Source organism: Caretta caretta, chromosome 4, assembly GCF_965140235.1.
Source record: "Caretta caretta isolate rCarCar2 chromosome 4, rCarCar1.hap1, whole genome shotgun sequence".
In the NCBI taxonomy this organism is placed as follows: Eukaryota; Metazoa; Chordata; order Testudines; family Cheloniidae; genus Caretta; species Caretta caretta.
The window spans coordinates 71,881,954-71,903,392 of record NC_134209.1 but is presented as its reverse complement, the minus strand read 5'-3'; the positions used below and the strand labels follow the sequence as shown (position 1 = coordinate 71,903,392).

The 21,439-nt window shown below is 41.3% G+C and overlaps 1 protein-coding gene across 1 annotated transcript in view; it reads right to left on the bottom strand.

Moving 5' to 3' along the window:
* Positions 1 to 21,439, bottom strand: part of GUCY1B1 (guanylate cyclase 1 soluble subunit beta 1) — a 66,725-nt gene that overhangs the window by 19,406 nt on the left and 25,880 nt on the right. The window contains exons 3-5 of the mRNA XM_048847476.2: positions 18,638 to 18,738; positions 17,475 to 17,593; positions 9,884 to 10,081 (exon numbers count right to left, since the gene is read on the bottom strand). Coding sequence (XP_048703433.1) covers positions 9,884 to 10,081; positions 17,475 to 17,593; positions 18,638 to 18,738 — 418 coding nt within the window. The remainder of the gene's footprint in view (positions 1 to 9,883; positions 10,082 to 17,474; positions 17,594 to 18,637; positions 18,739 to 21,439) is intronic.

The following is a 21,439-nucleotide window of genomic DNA, read 5'->3' as shown; positions in this document are numbered from 1 at the left end:
ACAGAGTGAGACTTTAGCAAAACAAAGTCTACAAAGTGTGAGCCTTTAACAAACTATACACAGTTTTCTTTTTTAACAAATTGTTATGACGTGTTAGAATGTGTTTATTGATGCAGCCACAGAAGTGAAATGAGGACAGACACATGTATGGAATTAAGTGGCTGGCCACAACTTTTATTACACTTTAACATATGGAAAGGGCGTTTCCTGCCCATTATCCATACTCTTTATACTAGACATTTAATTGGTTCCAGTGCAGTGGTTCCAGGGCTCCTTACCATACAACCCATAACAGGGGGTGGCTCTCCCTAGCTTACCCTTGGGACTCAGCTCTCTCCGAGTCCTAGTACTCTCCCCCCAGTGAGGGCAACAGAAGGTGCAGCAGGGTGGGGACTTCAGCTTGGGAAAGCTACAAGGCCTCACCCTATCCCATGATCCCTAGGCCCACTGCCAAGTCTTTTACCTCTGGGAACTGTACGTTCTCCTAACTGCACTGGAAATGTGGCCACAAGTTGCAACGAATAAACAACTCCTCCCCAGTACCTCAGCTAGGTACTAAGTGCATTCCTACTTAACCCACTGTGGTTTGAAGGTGCAGCAAGGAAAGCAAAAAAACAAACAAACAAACAAACAAAAAAAACTCCCTGGTCCTCTACCAATTGTCCCATGGGAGAAAAATTCCTTCATGACCCCCAAACAGGTGATTGGCTATACCCACAGTATTGGTCAGGCTGGATTCCCATTCCTAGTTCTACTGAATTGGTTGGGACTGCTGGAATGGAGTCAAAAGAGGTTCCACATGGCTTCCATACTGGGTTAAATCCTGGGAGATGGGGAATGCTGTCTGTCATGGAGCACAGACTCACCCGGCAGCGCCTCCTGCTGGTCGTCGTCAGGGAATTAGCATCCAGCCTCCAGAGCATCTCTTTCAGGCCAGTGTGTCTCGCCGCCCCTGCCCTGTGTCCCTCCCAGTGCCCTTGTCTTGAGTACTTCCCCCTGGCACCCACTATCCCCACCTCACTTCAGTCTTAGGCTACTGCCAGTCACCAACTAGGCCCCGCTGCCTGGAACAGACTGCAGTATAAGCCACTCATCACAGGCGAGGGGGTTTGGACCTGCTACCTCTGCCTACTCATGGCTGCCCCTGCAACCCCCGTACCTAATAGGCCTTCCCAGGCCTGCAGCTGCCTTGTCCTTCCCCCAGCCCTGCTCCAAACTAGGTGTCCTGCTCGGCACCTTGCAGCCAGGCCCTGTTCCCTCTACAGGCAGAGGGAGAGTGCTCCCCAGCTTCTGGCTCACAGCCTTTATAGAGCCAGCTGGGCCCTGACTGGGATGTGGCCCCCCAGCTGTTGCCACTTCTCCCAATCAGCAGAGGTTTTACTCCCTTCCCCAGCCCTCTTCAGGGCTTTTCCAACCCCTTCAGGGCTCACCCCGCTACACTGTCCAATCAGCACGTCTCTCTGCCCAATCGGCTGGCCCAGAGACTCCTGGGGTGAGAAGCTACATACTGTCGCTTAGTGAGTGTCTCCCTCCTTTGCTGCTGGGAGTGTGCCCCTTTACTGCCAAGCACATGAAGTTCCCCACCTGTTGAGGCAGGGGAGTGGCATTTTTCACACATCCAGGTTGCTCCATTTATTAGGACTAGTCTTTAACTTTTGCATGTCTGCTCAGAGCTGGGCAAGTATCTGGTGTGTTACTGATCACAACAAAGGAAAAAAATAACGCAATCTTCTAGCTGTTTCATGATGTGTGCAAACTAAGGATGCTGAATTTGCAATCATTACTCATGAAAACAATAAGGGTTACAGGATCAGGCCCTATAGTTAAAACTAAAAGCATCTTCTCCAAACCATAGCTGTTAATGTGTAATATTTAAAAACCAGCATAAATTCATATGTTCTATTGGTTTAATATCATATTAATATCTTGAACATATCATCTCACTTCACTCTAACAATCCTACTCAAGTTCCTTGAAATAATGAAATTAATAGGGCTAATTTTGTTTACCAGGAGAGCCATATATCATGGTATGATTAAAGTTGATGCCTAATGAAATATAATTTATCAAGGGTCAACAAATTTATCTCTTGCCAAACCTAATCAGATTTAATGGGTAGAACAGAATAATTCTATTTAGGCAGTATTGTTTAGCAGCAACATATTGGAACATATTAGGTTCAGTTCTGTCCTCACTTCAGGCCTAATCCAAGGTTTATTGACATCAGAGAGACTTTCCGTAGACTTCAGTGAACTTTGTTTCAGGCCCTTATACGCTGAGTAATCCTATAGATTTCAATGGGGTGTAAATCAGGGCAGAGAAGGCATTCCTATTCAAGCGTTCAGAAAATACGGTTAATCATCCAAAAACATGGATTCAAGAATGTCTTGAATATCCTTTTTTTTTTTTTAAATTCCAGACCAAAAGTCCCACAACAGACAAGATCAAAACACAGAAAAACAAGCCTTTAGGAGTTCTGAGGTGGGGAGATATATCCTAGAGTTATTCTAAAACATTTCTGGACGTTTCCAAAAATATATATTAGTACAAATTATTATGCACAAAGAAATGCAATCACTAAAATATTTGGCATATTAAGAGGTCTTTTTCCCTCTGTGAATGCTCATAACTCATGTGTTGGCAGTAATATACACACAGGAAGGGATGTTACCAAAATTTGGTTCCCATTTTTGCCAGGGGAAACAATATAACAATACTTTGTGCTTCTATGGCATCGGGAGGTCAGGATCTCAAAATGCTTTACAGACATCAAATAATTAAGCCCCAAAATATCTTTGAAAGCACTGATATAATTACAGTCTCCATTTTACACAGAGGAAAGCTGAGTGTCACAGTGACAGAGTGTGGCAGAGTCCTTTGGACTCCCAGTCTTGTGCATTAAACACAGGCCCATCCTTCCTCTTTGTAGTCTTGTAAAATACGTTATTAACTCCCTTTCTCTATCTCCTTAGTTTCCTAAAGCCTGATGCTGTTCTCTAGGTGCATTATCAAAGTGGAACTCCAACTCCACAGTGGAAGGTGTTGCAGCGAGTAGTTGCAGCTGGAGAGCCAAGAGTATATGTGTGGGGTCAGAAATTACTTGTGGCCACTTAAAGGGAAAAAAAATCTGTGGGTTTGTCCAAGCACCAGTGTGGCTTAGACTTGTGTTTCTTGTGAATACAAAGCTTAAGTGACCCCCATCCCTTCATTTTCCAAGAGACCATCACCCTATATTTGAGAGAAGGAATGAGGCTGTAGTCACACTGTAGTTAGATAGTACTGGTGGTTCTGAAGGGAAGGGAAGATCTCTCTCTCTCTTGCCAACAAAATGCTTTGTTTTGTTTTTTGTTGGTAGGGACAACTGGGCCTCTAGAATTTAACAGATTAACTTTTTCCAAAATCCATGGATGTATCACCATTATTAAATTAGGCCTTCCAGATTATCATTTCCATCAATGACTTTTGTGCGATTAAAGACTAGAGTTTGGATCCCACTTCTAAGAAATCCCATTTACCACAACTGGAAAAAATTGTATAGCTTGGATTAAAAGCTTTTCCATTTGAAAAAAAAAATAGCTTTTTAAGGAAATTTCCATGTCAAACATTACATTTTCCAACTCCATTAATAATATCACCGCATGATAGTCTCCGTAGTTCTCTGCTGTAATGATGAACCTCTTTCTCATCTTTTCTTATTAATAACAAGAGATCCACAGAAAACCAATCAACCAATAAAGGTTAGGGTTCAGCATAAAAAAACAACTATAAAATACGAGCAATTGGCAATCTATTTTTAGCTTTTCACATTAAACATCTCAATGAGGCAATTTCACGATCCACCCCAGTCTCTGCATCAGCATAGAAATTAAAGAGTGTGGGTGACAGCAAATGCTAATTTCCAAAGTCCTATCGTATAGCAGAAGGTGCCAGAACTACTATATATCTCATGTTTCAGAGTGGTAGCCGTGTTAGTCTATATCAGCAGAAAGAAAGAGGAATGCTATTATGTGCCAGCAATGCCCCTCTGCCATGTACATTGGCCAAACCAGACAGTCTCTACGCAAAAGAATAAATGGACACAAATCATACGTCAAGAATTATAACATTCAAAAACCAGTTGGAGAACACTTCAACTTCCCTGGACACTCAATTATAAACCTAAAAGTCGCAATTATTCAACAAAAAACCTTCAAAAACAGACTCCAACAAGAAACGGCAGAACTGGAATTAATCTGTAAACTGGACACCATTAAATTAGGCTTGAATAAAGACTGCAAGTGGACGAGTCATTACACTAACTAAAAACTATTTCCCCATGCTAATTTTCCCCCTACTGTTACTCACACCTTCTTGTCAACTGTTTGAAATGGGCCATCCTGATTATCACAACACAAGTTTTTTTTCTCCTGCTGATAATAGCCCTCCTTAATCGCTTGGTCTCGTTAGAGCTGGTATGGCAACCCCCATTTTTTCATGTTCTCTGTTTATATATATATCTTCCTACTGTATTTTCCACTATGTGCATCTGATGAAGTGGGTTTTAGCCCATGAAAGCTTAAGCACAAATAAATTTGTTAGTCTCTAAGGTGCCACAAGTACTCCTCTTCTTTCTATATATTTCCTATATCACAAACCATCTAGCCAGGGTGAGATGTGACCCTACACAGACACAGCAGGCTTTCACAGTTTGATAAAGGCAACCTGCTATTGTATGTGAGTGCTGTGCTACTCTCCGAACCTTTACAGAATGCCAGTATGTCAACAGCAGCAAAAAGATGCAGTCAGAAACACAATGCAGAATATGGACTTTGATGTGACCACTTAACAGACAGCACTGTGAAAGGCAACTGCAACTCTTCAAATAATTCCAATACAGAAAACATGTACGGAAAGAGGGAACAACTGCATCACTGAATACATAAGAAATGTGAGAAACAAACCAGACAATGAAATGCCAGAGCCAAAGCCTAGTGAAGTCACTGGGAGTCTTTCCACTAATTTCAATGCAGTATGGACCACACCCTAGATGAGAGTGTAATCAGCTGCCTGTTAAAACTGGTAACCAGGTTAGGTATTGTTATGGAATCCCCCTATACAATTTCATAGAAAATTATATCCTTTCTGTTGATTTTAAACCATCCTAAAGAATTTAATAAAATATTATATTACCACAACAGAATTCTATAGGAGGGATCATATTCTCTGTTAAATTGTAGAAGTATTTATAGTAATTTCTACACAACCCTATTGATTTCATACCAGTTAATTCTATTGACCTTTTCTGTGAGTACCATGACCTCTTACATGTGTGCCTTTTTAAAATTAAATTTCTGGATATTTAAACATTCATGTAAATTCTGCATTCAGTTTCACCCAGGTAAATTTAGGCAAAACAAACTGGGCCAAATCTTCTTTCCAAAGAAGATGCTGTCAAAACTTGGTAAATGAAAGAGCAGCATCAGCAGTGACAAAGCCAGGAGTCAAGTTTAATTCTTCTTGTTTCCCTGTGTGGTCTTAGTTGGTGAGTGACATCAACCTGACATGTATAAGAGCTCAATCACTATGGTAACTTCAGTTAAAATCAAGACAAATCACTCTTCAGGTTTCAAAGAGAATATCTAGCTGGCTCTCCCTCCTGAGCTTTGCAACAAAATGTATCTTCAGAATATGTCCCTGCTTAGCTAAATGAAAAGCCACATTCAAGTTTCCACTTATACTGGGCAGATTTTCACCGATCAGAGACAAAACATTGAGCATTACTTGATAACTACAGTAACTCCTCGCTTAACGTTGTAGTTATGTTCCTGAAAAATGCGACTTTAAGCGAAACAATGTTAAGCGAATCCAATTTCCCCATAAGAATTAATGTAAATGTGGGGGTTAGGTTCCAGGGAAATTTTTTTCAACAGACAAAAGACTATATTATAGTCTTTATAATATAGCTATATATATATATATATATACACACACACACACACAGAGTTTTAGTTTTAAACAAACAATTTAATACTGTTACACAGTGATGATGATTGTGAAGCTTGGTTGAGGTGGTGAAGTCAGAGGGTGGGATATTTCCCAGGGAATGCCTTACTGCTAAATCATGAACTAGCAATCAGCTGAGCCCTCAAGGGTTAACCCATTGTTGTTAATGTAGCCTCACACTCTACAAGGCAGCACAAATGGAGGGAGGGGAGACAGCATGGCAGACAGGAACACACACCGTGTGTGAGAGAGAGATGCGCATTGCCCCTTTAAGTACACTGACCCCACTCTAAGTACACTGCCTTTCTAAGTAGATCAGCAAGTTGAGACAGAAGCTACTGCCAGGAAGCTCCCTCCGTCCTAAGCCCTGTCGTGCCCCCCCCCCCCCCCCGCTCTATGGAAATGGGGTAAGCGGGGTGCAGGAGTAGGGGGAAGGGGGGCATCCTGACATTAGCTCCCCTCTTTCCCCCTGCACAGCAAGCAGGAGGCTCATGGGAGCAGCTCCAAGGCAGACGGCAGGAGCAGCACAGGGCAGTGGGGGGAGGGACAGCTGAACTGCAGTCAATTGATAGCCTGTTGGGCAGCTGCTGCTCAGGGAACTTAGGGGAATGAGGAGCTGATGGGGGGGCTGCCAGTCCACCCTGGTTCCAAGCCCCCCACCACTAGAGCTCCAATGGGCTGCTCTCCCTGCAAGCAGTGGACAAAGCAGGAGGCTGCCAAATGACGTTATAAGGAAGTATTGAGCAACTTTAAACAAGCATGTTCTCTAATTGATCAGCAACGTAACAATGAAGCAAGGTTAACCAGGATGACTTTAAGTGAGGAGTTACTGTATAAATTCTCTTTTCAATGGATCAGTGAGGGTGTTGCTGTCATTTTCCCATTCTGTCATCCCTTATGCCATATCGGCTTTCCCCTATAGACTTCAGTTAGATTTTTGCTTGAGTAAGGACTGTATATGAATTCAATAGGAGCTTCATTATTGGGCCTGATGTTTCTGGCGTTTTCGGGTATTTACCTTTCATTTGCAAGGACAAGACTGAAACCCAAAGTCTGTTTAGCCCTGTAGATGAAGTGTTTGCCTTATATTTTAATAGTATTACATTCAAATCCCGTAGTGGTGGTGGTTTCCATCCTAGTGCCAAATGGATGTCTGCACTTTTCATATTTAATTACTTTATCATTCATGCTTTGTATGGGTTTTAGAGTAAATGCTTAAACAAATCTGTTGGTTTAAAGAATAAAAGATAATACATAGTATTGAGTTTGTTTTTCCATGAGATTTTCCATGTGGAGAGTTCTGCTTATATCAGAAGGATATTGCTCATCCAGTTCACACACACATTAACAGTTTCTATTAAATCCATAGCAAAGTTTCGGTGATCTTCAATATAAATGTTTTTGTTTGATTAAGTGATAAGATTCTGTCTGGTGGTTTACTTTGGCCAGAGTTCTGTGTTTTCTGAGGGTCCACAGCTATGGAAATTTGCAGGAGAATCCATCCTTCACCACAAATAGTGATTGAGAATCTAAACTGTCACTTATTCAAAAAAAGATTCAAGATTCTAACCCTTCTGGTTGCAAAGAAAATCTAAGACCTCCCCTCCCCACCCACCCAATCACATAACAGACCCATCTTATTCTGCAGAGATTTGTTAACATTGTGGTCAATGCAGCTCTTCCTTGGGGAGTAGTCTCAGTCAAGGAATACAATAAGAGTTGTGGGCTGCGTTGTTTTGTGCTGTTTGAAGGATTTGGGGCATCGCTTTTGGAGCGGGATAGTATTCCTGCATGGAGGTCATTCTACAGTGGCAGCTCTCACTCAAAATTTTAGGTGAGGCAGTTTAAACCATTCTCAGGTGTATATGTACTTATTATAAAGGACACTTCTGAAAATGCTCCTTAGTTCTCTGATGTGACTATCTGGTTGTGAAATGAACTGCAGACTCTGTCCCTAAAATCCTGCTGTTGCTAAAGGGTATGTAATGAAACATGCACTACAGTACTGTAACAGTTACTGGGACTAGAGACATTGGTTCATGATCTTCCGATGATGGAAGATGATCAGACATCATGTTGATGGTTTTAGATCTATTAGTTGCCTTAAATACCACTGACTACCATGTTTTGTAGACAACCCAGTGAACAGGAGTTACTTATAGTAGTTCCAATCCTTTCAGTCTGAGAAGTCAGAGGGTTGTATTGGGCTCTCTCTTCCATCACTTTTCCTGTTCCAGGTGTAATTGAGACTTTTAGTGGTCAGGCTCTGGTGCCATGAGTATGCAGATGGAGCTCAACTCTATGCCTCCATTTCATCGAAGCAGGACAATGAAGACTGGGGTTTTTCTTAGTTGGCTGTCTGTGACTCATTTTGGACAATACTGAATTTTCCTTTTGTATGTAGATTACAATATATTGACTATGCATTTGTCACCACAAGATTGAATTACTGTAACATGCTGTACATACTGTAACAGTGTGGGCTACACCCAGAAACCTCAGCTGGTAAAGAATGTAAATGCTTATTTGCTTAGCAATGCATCTTGCAGTGAACACATTACACCTGTGCAACGTTATTTGCATTGGCTTCTTATTTGTACTTACTTACTTACTACAGAGATGGGAGGGGTTCTCCTGTCATTGTAACCCACCTCTCTGAGAGATGACAGCTAGGTTGACAGAAGGATTCTTAGCGCTGTTTCCACCAGGGGGTAGGCCAGTTAAATTACATCGCTTAGGGGTGTGGATTTTCCACATCCCTGAGTGACATGGCTGAGTTTACCTAACTTTTTCATGTAGACCTGGCTTAAGCCTCATCATCAAAGTCAATAGGACTTAGACTTCTAAGTGTCTAAGTCATTTCTAAAACTGAGACAGGTTCCTAAGTCACTTAGGCTTCTGAAAATTTTATCCCTGTCCACTCAAAGACAGGAAGTAAAAGAACTTTTCCCCTTTCTCATAGGCTGCTTAGAGTATGACACCAAATTTGGTGAAGTGACATAATCTAGAATACATATGAAAATGTTGCAGGTAAAGTGCATAAGTGCTCAGATAACATGAACTAGGCAAAAAGAAAATACATGAAAATGGAAAAATAATACGGAACATAATCTTTGTACCCTTTTTCTCTTTCTTTGGATTATTGGATGTTGTCCAGAGCCATTAGCCATCTGGACTATATCCAAGTTAGCACTGGGCTGATCAGCATATTTCCAGGGAAAACGTGAATGCTGCTAGTGAGTCAGTAGGTGGCACTCCTGTTTCAGTACTGAATCAATGTTCCAATGTGGTAATAAAGGGAGCGCCTGCTGTTATAGTTGCAATCTTTCACACAAGGAAGATTAAAAAAAAGAAAGAGAGAGAAAGGTCTTGAACACCTATTGCCATTAAAGATTCCATGGCACTTTGTGCAAGAATAGGTGTGTTTCCTCTTGTATCCTGGCCAAATGGCAAGCTGGATTTACATTCTACCAATGCAAAATTATCTCTGCAGTTTAAACTGGACATGCTAATCTTCTTCATTTCTTGGCCCAGATCCTGGGTTGTGCTGTGATCAGTTTGTCGTGTTCTGGTGGTGCAAAGCAGCCCTACAATTGTCAGATATAGCCATTGGAAGACCCTACCAGTGTAAGGAGACATGAGTTGGTACAGGGGCTGCTATGCCATTCTCCTTCTCTGTGGCTAGTACAGGGGTGTGGCCAGGGCAAAGGCAGGTGAGGGCAGTATATGACCTTGAAAGTATTGGGTTAACATGGGGGGTAATGGAGAGATTTTTCAGTATGCAAAACCTCTGTGGAAAGTATGAATGGATAAAAAAATACCGTTTTCCATTATATCATACAGCTCTTTCAATTTTATGAATGACATCAACTTTCAATCAGAACATACCAGGAAACATTACCTTCATGTCTATTTCTGTACCATGGATCTGCTGAGCTACTGTTTTGATGATTCCAATAACAATATCCTGGAGTCCTTCTCTCTCTGAATAATAATGCAGAATGAGTCCTTTCCCTTTTTCTGCATCAGTGCACCTAAAGGAAGGGGCACGCATACCCGGATAAATAGTAGCAAGATGGTCATGCAGAGCATCCAAGTTCTACAGGGATAATTAAAAACACACAAACACATCAGAATAGAGTTCATCCATGTGGCAAATTGTCTATTTGAGAATACAAGTAATTTAAGTAGCAGTTTTAAAGATCTAAGCTACATATTGGATATATAAGTTATTGATTCAGTACATTTCCTGGGTAGTCTGGCCGCACCCTGTCCACAATGGCCACAATCACTTGTGGTTTGTGTCAGCCAGTTCCAGACCTCCATTGCAGGGCTTCTAGGCAGGTTGCTCTCCTGTCTTGCCATTCCGGGCACCACTACTGGGGACCCTCACACCTGACAATGAGACTGGCCTATGACTGGCACTGAAAATAACACCAGTAAAAGTCATTTGAGGAGAAAGAGAGAATTCCTTGACTGTACTATGTGTGCACAATAGATGGAAACATTTTTATTTCCATCGCAGGGTTAATTTTCCAATTGGATGTGGGAATAGCTAGCCCTTTCCCTCTCTTACCCACCCATCTTTATCTCTTCCCTCCCTCCAAGAATTCCACTGCTTGTAGTCTATCTTTTGAAGAGCAGCTGTATCCAAATAGCCTACAGCTGGTAAGCCAGGTGTTTCTATATGGATTTAGGAGTCTAACTTTAGGCACTTGCATGTAAAAAAACAACAACCACAGCCTTTCTTACTGTTTTAAATGAATCAGTAAGCTAGTAATGCTGTTTCAAGCATTGACAAAAGTGTATAAGCTCTGCCAGGACCTGACAAGAGTTTTCAAAGTTTCCAATTTTATAGCTAACATCTTTAAAATTAACCTACCACCTTTCCTAAAAATGCTCAGTCACATGATCTCACTGAGACCAAGTGAATGAACCCAAAATGGAGTTTCTAGATCAGGTCATAGCTGAAACAAAGCATTTTTAAAAAGTGAGATTTTTAAAAAAACAAAACAATTCCACCTTTTCAAACTCTCCATATGTCCCAGACATTTTGTCTGATTAATCTCAAACTCTGGCAAAAGCAAATTCTTCTCTGGATAGGAAACATGCTTGAGAAATTGGAAATCAGATTTTATGAGGAGGTTAGAGGGGAAAGTGGGATCAGAATCAGACTTAGAATACTATGCTAGCTACAACCTTAACTATGGAATCATTACCATGACTCCATTTTACTATTCACGGTGTAATGGCTTAGATAGAAAGGACAATCAGACTGGCTGAATAGCGTCACAACCCACGTAATCATCTACCAATACATTTGTCAAGATTATGCACCCTCTTCATTTACCGGGTCCTTAGCATTGTTCCCCCCCTGAACCTTTTCTAGCACTGGGGATTGTTTTGTGATTTTTGCCAGGTCAGGGAGAGGTACAATGAAGATGTTTCAAATGTGCAGGTTGGATCATCTCCCTTTTCTTAACATCTGTAGATCTTCAAAGTTGTGAAGGTGGCGTGAACAGCTGCTACTTTTCTTGGGAGGCCTCCAAAGGAAATGAGTCTCTTATAAATGAATTCCTTGGGATGCATGCATCCTGGAACATCCTCCTTCACTTTTTTAGTTTGTTATACATTTGTATTTTTATTCCATTGATATATCACTACATCAAATTAAAACTTAAGAGGCAAAAAATCTGTGAGCTCAACTGAGCCCAGCCTTTAGTGCCAATGTAAGGGGACTGTTGCCCCCTACTAACATTCAGTGGAGGTGTTTTGGTTGGCTAGCTCCCAGTACCTAAAGGGAAGAGTGGATGGGAAATCAGGACCCTGAGACTGACAGCCCCCAGGAACAATGGGGAGAGGCCAATACTCCAGATCAGCCTGAATGACAGGCCAGGGAGATCCCATCCTCTGTGTGAGCTGGAATTGCCTGGGTCAGACAGAGTGGGGCCGAGCTAAGGAGAAAGCAGGGGTGTGAGCTGAGCTGGGGAGCAGAGCTGTGCCAGATCCAGAGGGACCAGAAAAGCAGCCCAGAGAGAGCAGACCCTGTCCTGGGAGCAGAGCTGCAGCCCCAAAGCCAGAGGCACAGCCCAGAGAGAGCAGACTTGCTCTGGGAAGAAAGCTGCAGCAACCAGAGCCAGAGGGGCCAGAAAAGCAGTCCACGAAGCTGGTCAGTGCTGGGAGCAGAGTCACAGAAGCAACCTGCAGAGCAGACCTGTCCTGGGAGCAGAGCTGTAGCAACCAGAGGCAGAGGGGCCAAAGAAGCAGCCCAGGGAGCTGGAGGCAGAGCAGCAGCAGCAGTGCTGAGATAGAGTGGTGGAGCTGGGACTGGAGCAGTCCGGAGCTGGGTGCGGTGAGCAGCTGGGGAGAGCGAGGGGGACCCTGGCTAGCGGGCCCAGCACAGGGAGACGCCTCAGCCAAGAGGCTCTGCAGGCCAGGCTTGGATCGTAACCCCGACGGCGGGGGCGACACTGGGAAGAAGGGTCCTACCACTTAGAGCCTGAGAGCGTGTGGCCACCACCAGAGCAAGTGTCCAACCCACAGCATCCCTGCAGCACAGCCAGGGCCTGAGAAGAAGGCCTGGGACTTACAAGGAACAGACTGTGAACTGCCCGGACATTCCAGAGACACTGTTTGTGATGTTCCCTGCCACAGAGCAGGTTGATGTGTTTCCTTTAACCTTTCCCATTTTCCCTTATTCTTTTTCAAATTAATTGTTGATTAAATAACTTGCATTTGCTTTAACTTGTATGTAATGGTCACCCTAGCCCCTGTCCTAGGTGACCACAGCAGGGTTGGGGGTCGAGCCACCCAGGAATCCTGGGCCCAGCCTTGCTGGGGTTATGAGGACTTTGCCAGACAGGAGAGTGGAAGGGGAGCCCTCAAGGCCAGGGAGGCCACTGGGTAAAGGAAGTGGGAGCGAGGACTCAGATCTTTTCGCTAGCCCACTTCACCGGGGTAGTGCAGAAGCCAGGAAAGTTCCCCACAATAGCGGGACTGTTCCCCTGCTTACACAAATACAAGGGAGAAGAAGACACATGAAGCCAACCCCTTTCAGATCTTTGCAGAGACCAGGAACATTCCTCTTGGGAGGTGGAGACTAGGTCTGTAGTGGCTTGAAAGAGTGTGGGTGAGAGCAGAGCTAGAGAGCTAGCCGGGTGCACAGAGGGGAAGTACACTGTGGACTGCCTGAAAGGGTGCTGAGCTGCTGTTCCAGTATGTGCTCCCGAGGAGCAGCTTAGATATGTAGACCTTTTGGAAGATGTCTTTTAAGAAGAGACTCAGAAAAGAAGAGTCATCTTCCTATCCACAGAGTCATCCACATTTGAACAGTCTCAAAGGGAGTTTGAGTCCAATATTATGGAAAAGGGAATAAGATGTAAGCCAAATACTGCTTTTCTATAAAATATTAGCACCAAATTCCAACACCCTTACTCACAATTCACTCAGCCACTAGTCCTGTTGAAATCAATGTAATTCCTTTTCCTGATGCTCTTGCACAACATGAGTAAGAGCATCAGAATCTGGCCCGTAGAGATCTTTAGCAGATAGTCTTGCATTTTTAATTTAAATTTTGCAGTTCTTCTTGTGAATATTTCACATATATTTTGTAAAGTTATGTTACATTTGGTCAGCCTTGCACATATCAATATACTGTTTGCATGGAGATCAATTCCTATGGGCTAGGCAGTGGGTATTCTGTGACTATTGCTTATTATGCTAAACAATACTTTCACTATTATCTTGTCATCCTCTCCTCCAGCACCATAGCCTTGTTTGCTGTATGTATGTGGTGTCTCTCAGCATATGTTAAGATTGTAAATTCAATGGGAGATGGGACATCTGTGTGTGTGTGTGTGTACGGTGCTTGGCACAATAGGGCTGTCATAAATATAAAGGGAAGGGTAAACACCTTTAAAATCCCTCCTGGCCAGAGGAATATCCTTTGACCTGTAAAGGGTTAAGAAGCTAGGATAACCTCGCTGGCACCTGACCAAAATGACCAATGAGGAGACAAGATACTTTCAAAAGCTGGAAGGAGGGAGAAACAAAGAGTCTGTCTGTGTGATGCTTTTGCCGGGGACAGAACAGGAATGGAGTCTTAGAATTTAGTAAGTAATCTAGCTAGATATGTGTTAGATTATGATTTCTTTAAATGGCTGAGAAATTAAGCTGTGCTGAATAGAATGGATATTCCTGTCTGTGTGTCTTTTTGTAATTTAAGGTTTTGCCTAGAGGGATTCTCTATGTTTTGAATCTAATTACCCTGTAAGGTATTTACCATCCTGATTTTACAGAGGTGATTCTTTTTTACTGTTTCTTCTATTAAAGTTCTTTTAAGAACTGAATGCTTTTTTCATTGTTCTTTGGGTTTGGGTCTGTGGTCACCTATGTAAATTGGTGAGGATTTTTACCAAACCTTCTCCAGGAAGTGGGGTGCAAGGGTTGGGAGGATTTTGGGGGGAAAGACGTTTCCAAACAACGCTTTCCTAATAAATAAACCCAGATAAACGTTTAGTGGTGGCAGTGGAAGTCCAAGGGCAAAAGGGAAAATAGTTTTTACCTTGGGGAAGTTTTAACCTAAGCTGGTAAAAGTAAGCTTAGGAGGTTTTCATGCAGGTCCCCACATCTGTACCCTAGATTTCAGAGTGGGGAAGGAACCTTGACAAGGGCCTTGATCCCTACTGGGGTCTCTAAAAGCTACCAAAACACTTACAGTAATAGGCCAGTTTTTGGCTATGAGGCTGCTGCAATTTATGTCAGGGCTGGGGTGGGGGGAGCTACAGCTTTCAGATCAGAGAACTGAAATCAGATCTCTGATGATGCCTTTCTTCTCTGACAAATGGATCTCAGTGCAGGAGAGAATCTGGACCAATAATCATAAACCAGATTGGAAACTAATAGAAACTATTTGAGTGTGATCGGCTTCCAAACTCACAGTAATGCTGCTCAAGTATTTTTGTGCTATATTATGTATGTGCATACTTTTAGTGAAGAGAAATAAAATATAGGTTTACTGTACTGCACTGCTTTTACAATTAATTCAATAGACAACTAAACGATTCCCTGAAGGATCTGGTATCAACCTCTACTTATGAGTCTGATTGATTTTTTTAAGTAGTTTTTAACATAAAAGCACATTTGGGAGTTCTTAGGTTGCATCTCTCTTCATGCTGCCTCTCTGTGACATATTCTCTTTTAATTTAATATGACTAGCAATTTTTTCAGGACCATGTTGTACAGTAAGGGAAAAATACTTTATCTCTAAGTAAAGATATCTTTAATCCTTTTGTAGTTTCTTTTAATGCGCCTCTCCTTATATGTCTAGATTACCTGTGGCTTTCCTATAAACAAGCTCCTTTAAGACTGATTCCAAGGAACATGAAATATATAGTCAAGATTATTTTCACAGGGTTTACAAAACAAAAACTTTTAATTGTTTGTTATATTGTGGGCTCAGTATAGATTGTAATTTAGATCTAAGTATTGGGACTATCTTTTATTATGTGTTTATCCAGAGCTCGGCACAATGGACCCCCCCATCTGTATTGTGGCTTATGAGCACTTTTGTTTTGGTAAATAATAATCAGCATCATCTACCAGCATGACTTCTAAGAGCAGTAACAATAAATCATGGTTAAACGGAACTGAGCTTCATAATTGCAGCTACAAAAACCAACCTCACGCTGTCAGTGCAAATACTTAATATATTCTTCCTGTTTATATTTACAAAAGTGCAAATGGCCAATGTCATCTATTCAAACTGGAATTCCAACAAATGGCAGTCTCAAATGTTAAAGTTACAAGAATACAGATGTAATATTACTACAGAGGTTTTCCTGCATTACAATCTTACCTTCAATTTTCTCATCTGGTGAAGAATGAAAAGGGGAAGGAGAGCTTGTCCATTAGTTTGTTCCCAAGGTGAGAAAGGAACAAGTCAGCTACGGATTTTAATTTGGTCTGTTTCTACCCTGTCAAATCTTGCTCACCCAGGGAATGCAGACTGGCAGTATATGATGCAGCTGAAGGCTGCATATTCCTATAGGCTTGTGCTGGGTGCAGCTTGTGTACTCTACTGGAGTACAAAATTATGGATGGAAGTTGTTCTGCAAGTCAGAATAATGAACTGTTTGAAAAAAAGTTTTGACAGCATCTCTCCTTGGTGTAAATTGTATGTGGAGCCCTATGTTGGGAATGTACAGAGATCCAGTCAGGCTCCCAGGTGGTCAGGTTAAAGAGGTATTGCAAGTAATGGTTGGTATGCCAGGGTCTGGGGAGGTCCTGGCCTGATCTAGGTCTCAGTGAAGTTATCCAGATGTATGCACAAGCAACTGAATAACTGTATTCAGAGAGCCCTTAAACAAACTATGCATTACTCTCTTTTCTTTATTATGGATGAGATTTCCAAAGGCACAGATGGCAGTTAGGTGCCCAACTGCCATTGAAAGTCAACTGTAATAATCATTGATGCATTTGAAAATCTTCCCAATGTCTGAATCAGTCCATGTGCTTTAAACTTATTAGAGCATATGTTCCTCACTGAGAGCTCTGTACATTCTGAATTTGAAATTCTAAATCCAAACTGTTTTCACATGTGAACAATTTCCTTGGAACCAAAAAAATCACTATTTTACCCCACACTTAGATCAGCTCCTATAGGACTGACTAGATTTCCTCCATACTAATGATGCAAAATGGATTTTCATTTTTCAACAGAAACAGTAACATAAATTCACACTGTCCTTAAAGATTGGGGCAGCATAAAAGTAGTACAAAATCACCTTTGCTCTACCCCATTCCTCAACACGTGGACAAGGACTGACTCCCTTGATTTGCAGATGAGCTATGAGACAGAAGTAATGGCTTGTACTTCTCAAAGGAGCCGAATATTGCACATATAGAAATAATCAGTATCTACAGTATTTAGTCAGACAGGCCTCTGGAGGAGAAAGAGCTAAATAGACCAAATTTTCTGCTAGTGTCAGTTGGTAAGCTGCACCCATTGACAACAGAAGTAAATTTGGTCCAACATGTCATTACATATCTATGGGGAAAGGAACAGTGTATCACATCACATAAAGGAAAACTGTGTTAAAAGACTGTTACTTAGGTTGCAAAGTCAAGCCGTTGAAAATTAGGAAATGCCAGATTTATTGTTGCCTGTGCAACCTTAGTTCTGCCCCCTGCTTTCTCCATTCTGTGTACTGCAGAGCCAAGGGGTCCAGTGCAAAATATAAAATGTGACCATGTAATTAAAGACTGCATCAAAAGGCATATGCAATAGGGAGTGTACTGCCAAAATTGTCCTGAGGAATGAAACTCTACATCAGGGAAAGAGAAAGGAAGCAGTTTAATAAGGTCACCCACCAGGCCAGTGATAGAGATCCGAACAGAACCCAAGCTTCCTGACTCCCACTCCAGTGCCCTACCCACAAGACCCTATTTTGCCTGTCCAGTGCTACCTAAGTTGCTTGGCACAAAATTCTTACCTGCAAAAATTCTCTGACATTTGAGCCCAAGACACGTAGGATTGTGTCATAACCAGATTCTTGACAGAACACAAAAAACATCTTCCCAAACATTTGAAGGATTTCCCCAGCATTAAGATCTATTTAAAATACAGAAAACTTGATTCATTTAAGGCACTGCATTGTTTGTACTTTGCTAGCAATTTTAGACTCCATTTTATGATACTATAATTATAATGTAAAATGAGTTGTTTTGCATATTGTATTTTCTATTTTCAGTCAAGAAAACATGCTCCAAAAGCAGTAAGCCAGATCAACCCCACCACAGAAAAAAAAAATCTAGGTCATTTTTCCATCAGGGGGATAGATTCTCCTCCCCTTTTCCTCCTTCCCACCAACTATTCCTCTACTCAGTAATAAGCAGTGGTTTCACCTCTAACCCCACAGAACCCCAAAGATCAATGCGAGCCAGATCTATCTATGCAAAAACAGTGCATTCTTCCCCAGAAGCCAGGGTCTTATGGGTTCAGTGGCTGGTTGCTGATTCACTCTCACTGCAGAGAAAGAGTGCAGATAAGATAGTAGGGATAGGGATAATGCTACCTTTCTGATTTCAGCTCAGAGCAGCAGTAGCTGAAAGTTAATGCTATCCAGACTGATGACCGATGTGGAATGAGATGTGCCCTTCACAAAAACATTGCCACATTGGTCACCCTTGTTAGTAATCTCAGCAGAGAACCAATGATTAAATGGGCATGGAGACTGAACTATACTATCTAGAGGTCGTCAGGTGGTTGAGGTACTGTACATTGGAGGGGGGACGTGGTGGCATACTGTAGTGCACTGCCATTGCATGTAATATTATATGTCTTGTGCAGAAAAGGTTTTCACTTTCATGAGCTAGCAATCTGACATATATCACAAGCATTAAATTATTTTAAATAAACATGGAAGAGCAATAACCCTTTTTTCTGAGCCAGCCTTTTTTTCTAATCATAACAACACTTTCACTTCCTCTGTGTTAAATCCCCCTGTTGCACATATTTGTGTCTTTATTAATCTTACATATACAATTTACTAGCAAACTAATGCATTAAAGTTACAGAGAAAGTAGTGACCTTACTACATGAGGCCTGACCCATTAAAAGCAAGTATAATTTCTAAAAGATAGCCATATTACTCACTAAGGACTTTGCTTGCTGCTGCAACCAGATCATATGTTTTGGAATCATCATAAATTATTCTGACTAGAAATTGTCCTTCTTCATCCAATTGTGCCTCTTTCCTAAAGGAAAACAGAACAAAAATACAGTAATCAAGAATTAAGACTTTCGTACTGAATATATAAATCAATTACTTATAATCTGGAATATGTCTTTTAAATGAAATAAATTTGTTGGCTCCACCTTTGAGAAGTTAGTTAATGTTCAACATTTAAATTACACCAAGAAGAGATCTGTTCCATATTTCACTGTAATTAAGGCTTAGTACAAAACTTCTACTCCCAGTCTTATCCTGAAAACCCATAAATCACTGGGAGAAAAAAATCTCCTTTAACAATAAACAATCCCACAAAAGGAATTATTCAGATAATAAAGGCAGAGTCTAACATTTTAGAATGCGTTATTCTTAATTTCCAATAGACTTGAAAACTGCAAGAAATAAGATAAAGAGAATATACTTAGATATAGATATATGTTGCTCTGAAGATTTTTTTTAATAGACACATTATTTCATAGTTCCCAGTCATGATTACAGTTTATTTACAGGAGGTAGAGGAGATTATTTTTTTAAATGGACATCGGTCTAAATTTTCAAAGATAAGCATTTAAAATCCATATTTAGATACTTAATGAGGTAACCTGATTTTCAAAAGTGCTGAGCACTCGCCAGATTGTATTGATTAAAAAAAAGAAGATGTCTAGGGCTTTTGCATCACATCTCTTCAGGGCATGGACCAGCTCTATGTTTGCATAGTGCCTAGCACAACTGGCTTCTAGGCATTACCACAATACAAATAATAAAGAAATAAAAACAAATCTGTGCCACTGTTTCCTTCTGAGAGTGCTCCTGGGAAAGTACCACAAAAACTGAGGTAACATTTGCTGTATTTATTTATTGCTATTTATAAGGGAAAAAACATTTATCTGAAAACTTTAGGCAACCAAAACAAAGCAAACCAGCAATTAAAGCCAGCATGTCTGCATATCCCTAACAACCTTCAATAAATAAGACACACAATCTCCAGCAACACACTCTTAACTAATAAATAAATCAAGACATCCTGCTATTATACAAAAATCTCAGCCCCCATTAAGCCCTGCCCTCTCTAACAGTGTATCCACGACAAGAAAAAAAGACGTGTGCTTGCCATCTGTGAGCTAACACATGGTCAAATCTATTGAAGACATGGCAGTTTATTCTTTTTATATGTGCAGGTCAAGCTAAACACTGGAGGGAATCTAAGGTTTACTTCAACCTGTTAACAGGTGTAAGAACTACAAACTGCCTTGTCCTCACTGGGGTTTTACCAAGTGTGTTACCTAAAGCTTTGTAAAAACACACCTTTTTTTTTCCTAGTGAAGACAAGGCCCTAGGCAATTGCCAACCTTTCAAGCAGGGCTATTGTTGATGCACAGACCAGATGCACATTTCACACTGCTGCCAGGTTAAAAAAGGTGAAAATAAAATGAAAAGGAAAGTAGGAGAGAAAACAATAGACCCTCACTTTATCTCCACAAATATAACATCAATCATTTCTTTCCATTTGAGCACTGAGTCAGCAGCTTGCCTGATAAGCAGTCAGCTGTCTAACCTGACTGCTTCTTTTCTCTGGGCTGAAAGATAATAGGATTTTTCACTGCAATAAATGTTGTTCTCCCTGTGGGGTCAATTGTGCCTTTAAGGCAAAACCCTGTCTTCAGGGCAGTAGAGCTATGATGGACTCCCATGCTTCTCAGTGTTCTGGGCTCCCCAGTATGCCTGAGCAGTATGCCTGGCTGCACTATCCTCACGTTGGTGCAGAGGGGTGAAATGGTCATGGTCCCACCACCTTTGGGCAACAAGCACCTTCATAAGAACAAAGAAGGAGCAGTCCTTGTGCTCCCTAAGTGCAGGAACGATTACAGTCTCTGGCTCTGACATGGGGTGTGGAGCGATGGAAAGGACTTCTTGCACATTCCCCCCTATGAACCTGTGAAAAGGGCCTGACATAATTTGGCCCCATATTAGCTCATCATTACTGGGCACTGCTTTCTTATGCGGTAGACATGTAATTGGGCATGTACCGTCCTCAGCTATTGAAGTTCTAGTGTGTTTCATCAGATGGCTTTGGTTTGTATTTCTCATGTTTTGCATGCCCTCCCTCCTTCTTTTTTGAATACAGTTATTTTTACAGTGATTAATTCTTGTGTGGGCTTGCCTGTGGTGATTATTGAGAGAGACACAGTGTCGCTTGTAGGAATGGTGATAAAAGAAGGGGTATTTATAAGTCTTTGTGTGCTTTAATTTGTACACTAGATTATATTTCAATTCAGGAAACTAATATGATCTCACAAGGCATCAAAATAATATCTTAAAGTGTGGAGGGTCAAACATACTTTATTAAAAAGAAAAAATATCCTTCTATCTATGCACATCTAAGTGTTATATAGCACTTCAGAAAAACAAAGGAAAGCAAAAGGGGCAGGCAAGTGTAGAGGAGAACTGGTGAATTACACTTTTTCAAGTGATGAAAAAAAAAAAATCCAGGGAAAGAATTGTTCAGGAAAAACCACAGAATTAGAAGAAAGCATAAGGAAGTAAATGCTGAGGTAGATCCTAGGCACAGGTCATGTGAGTCCCGTGGATTAAGGTAAGGAGAGAGACATTTATCATCTCAGGTTTGGAGCCATCACAAACAAAAAGAAGCCACTAGTAAGAATGAATTACTAGTATTCCTAGTAAGAATGAAAGGTTTTTGTTATAGCGGGGTAATAGCACCACCA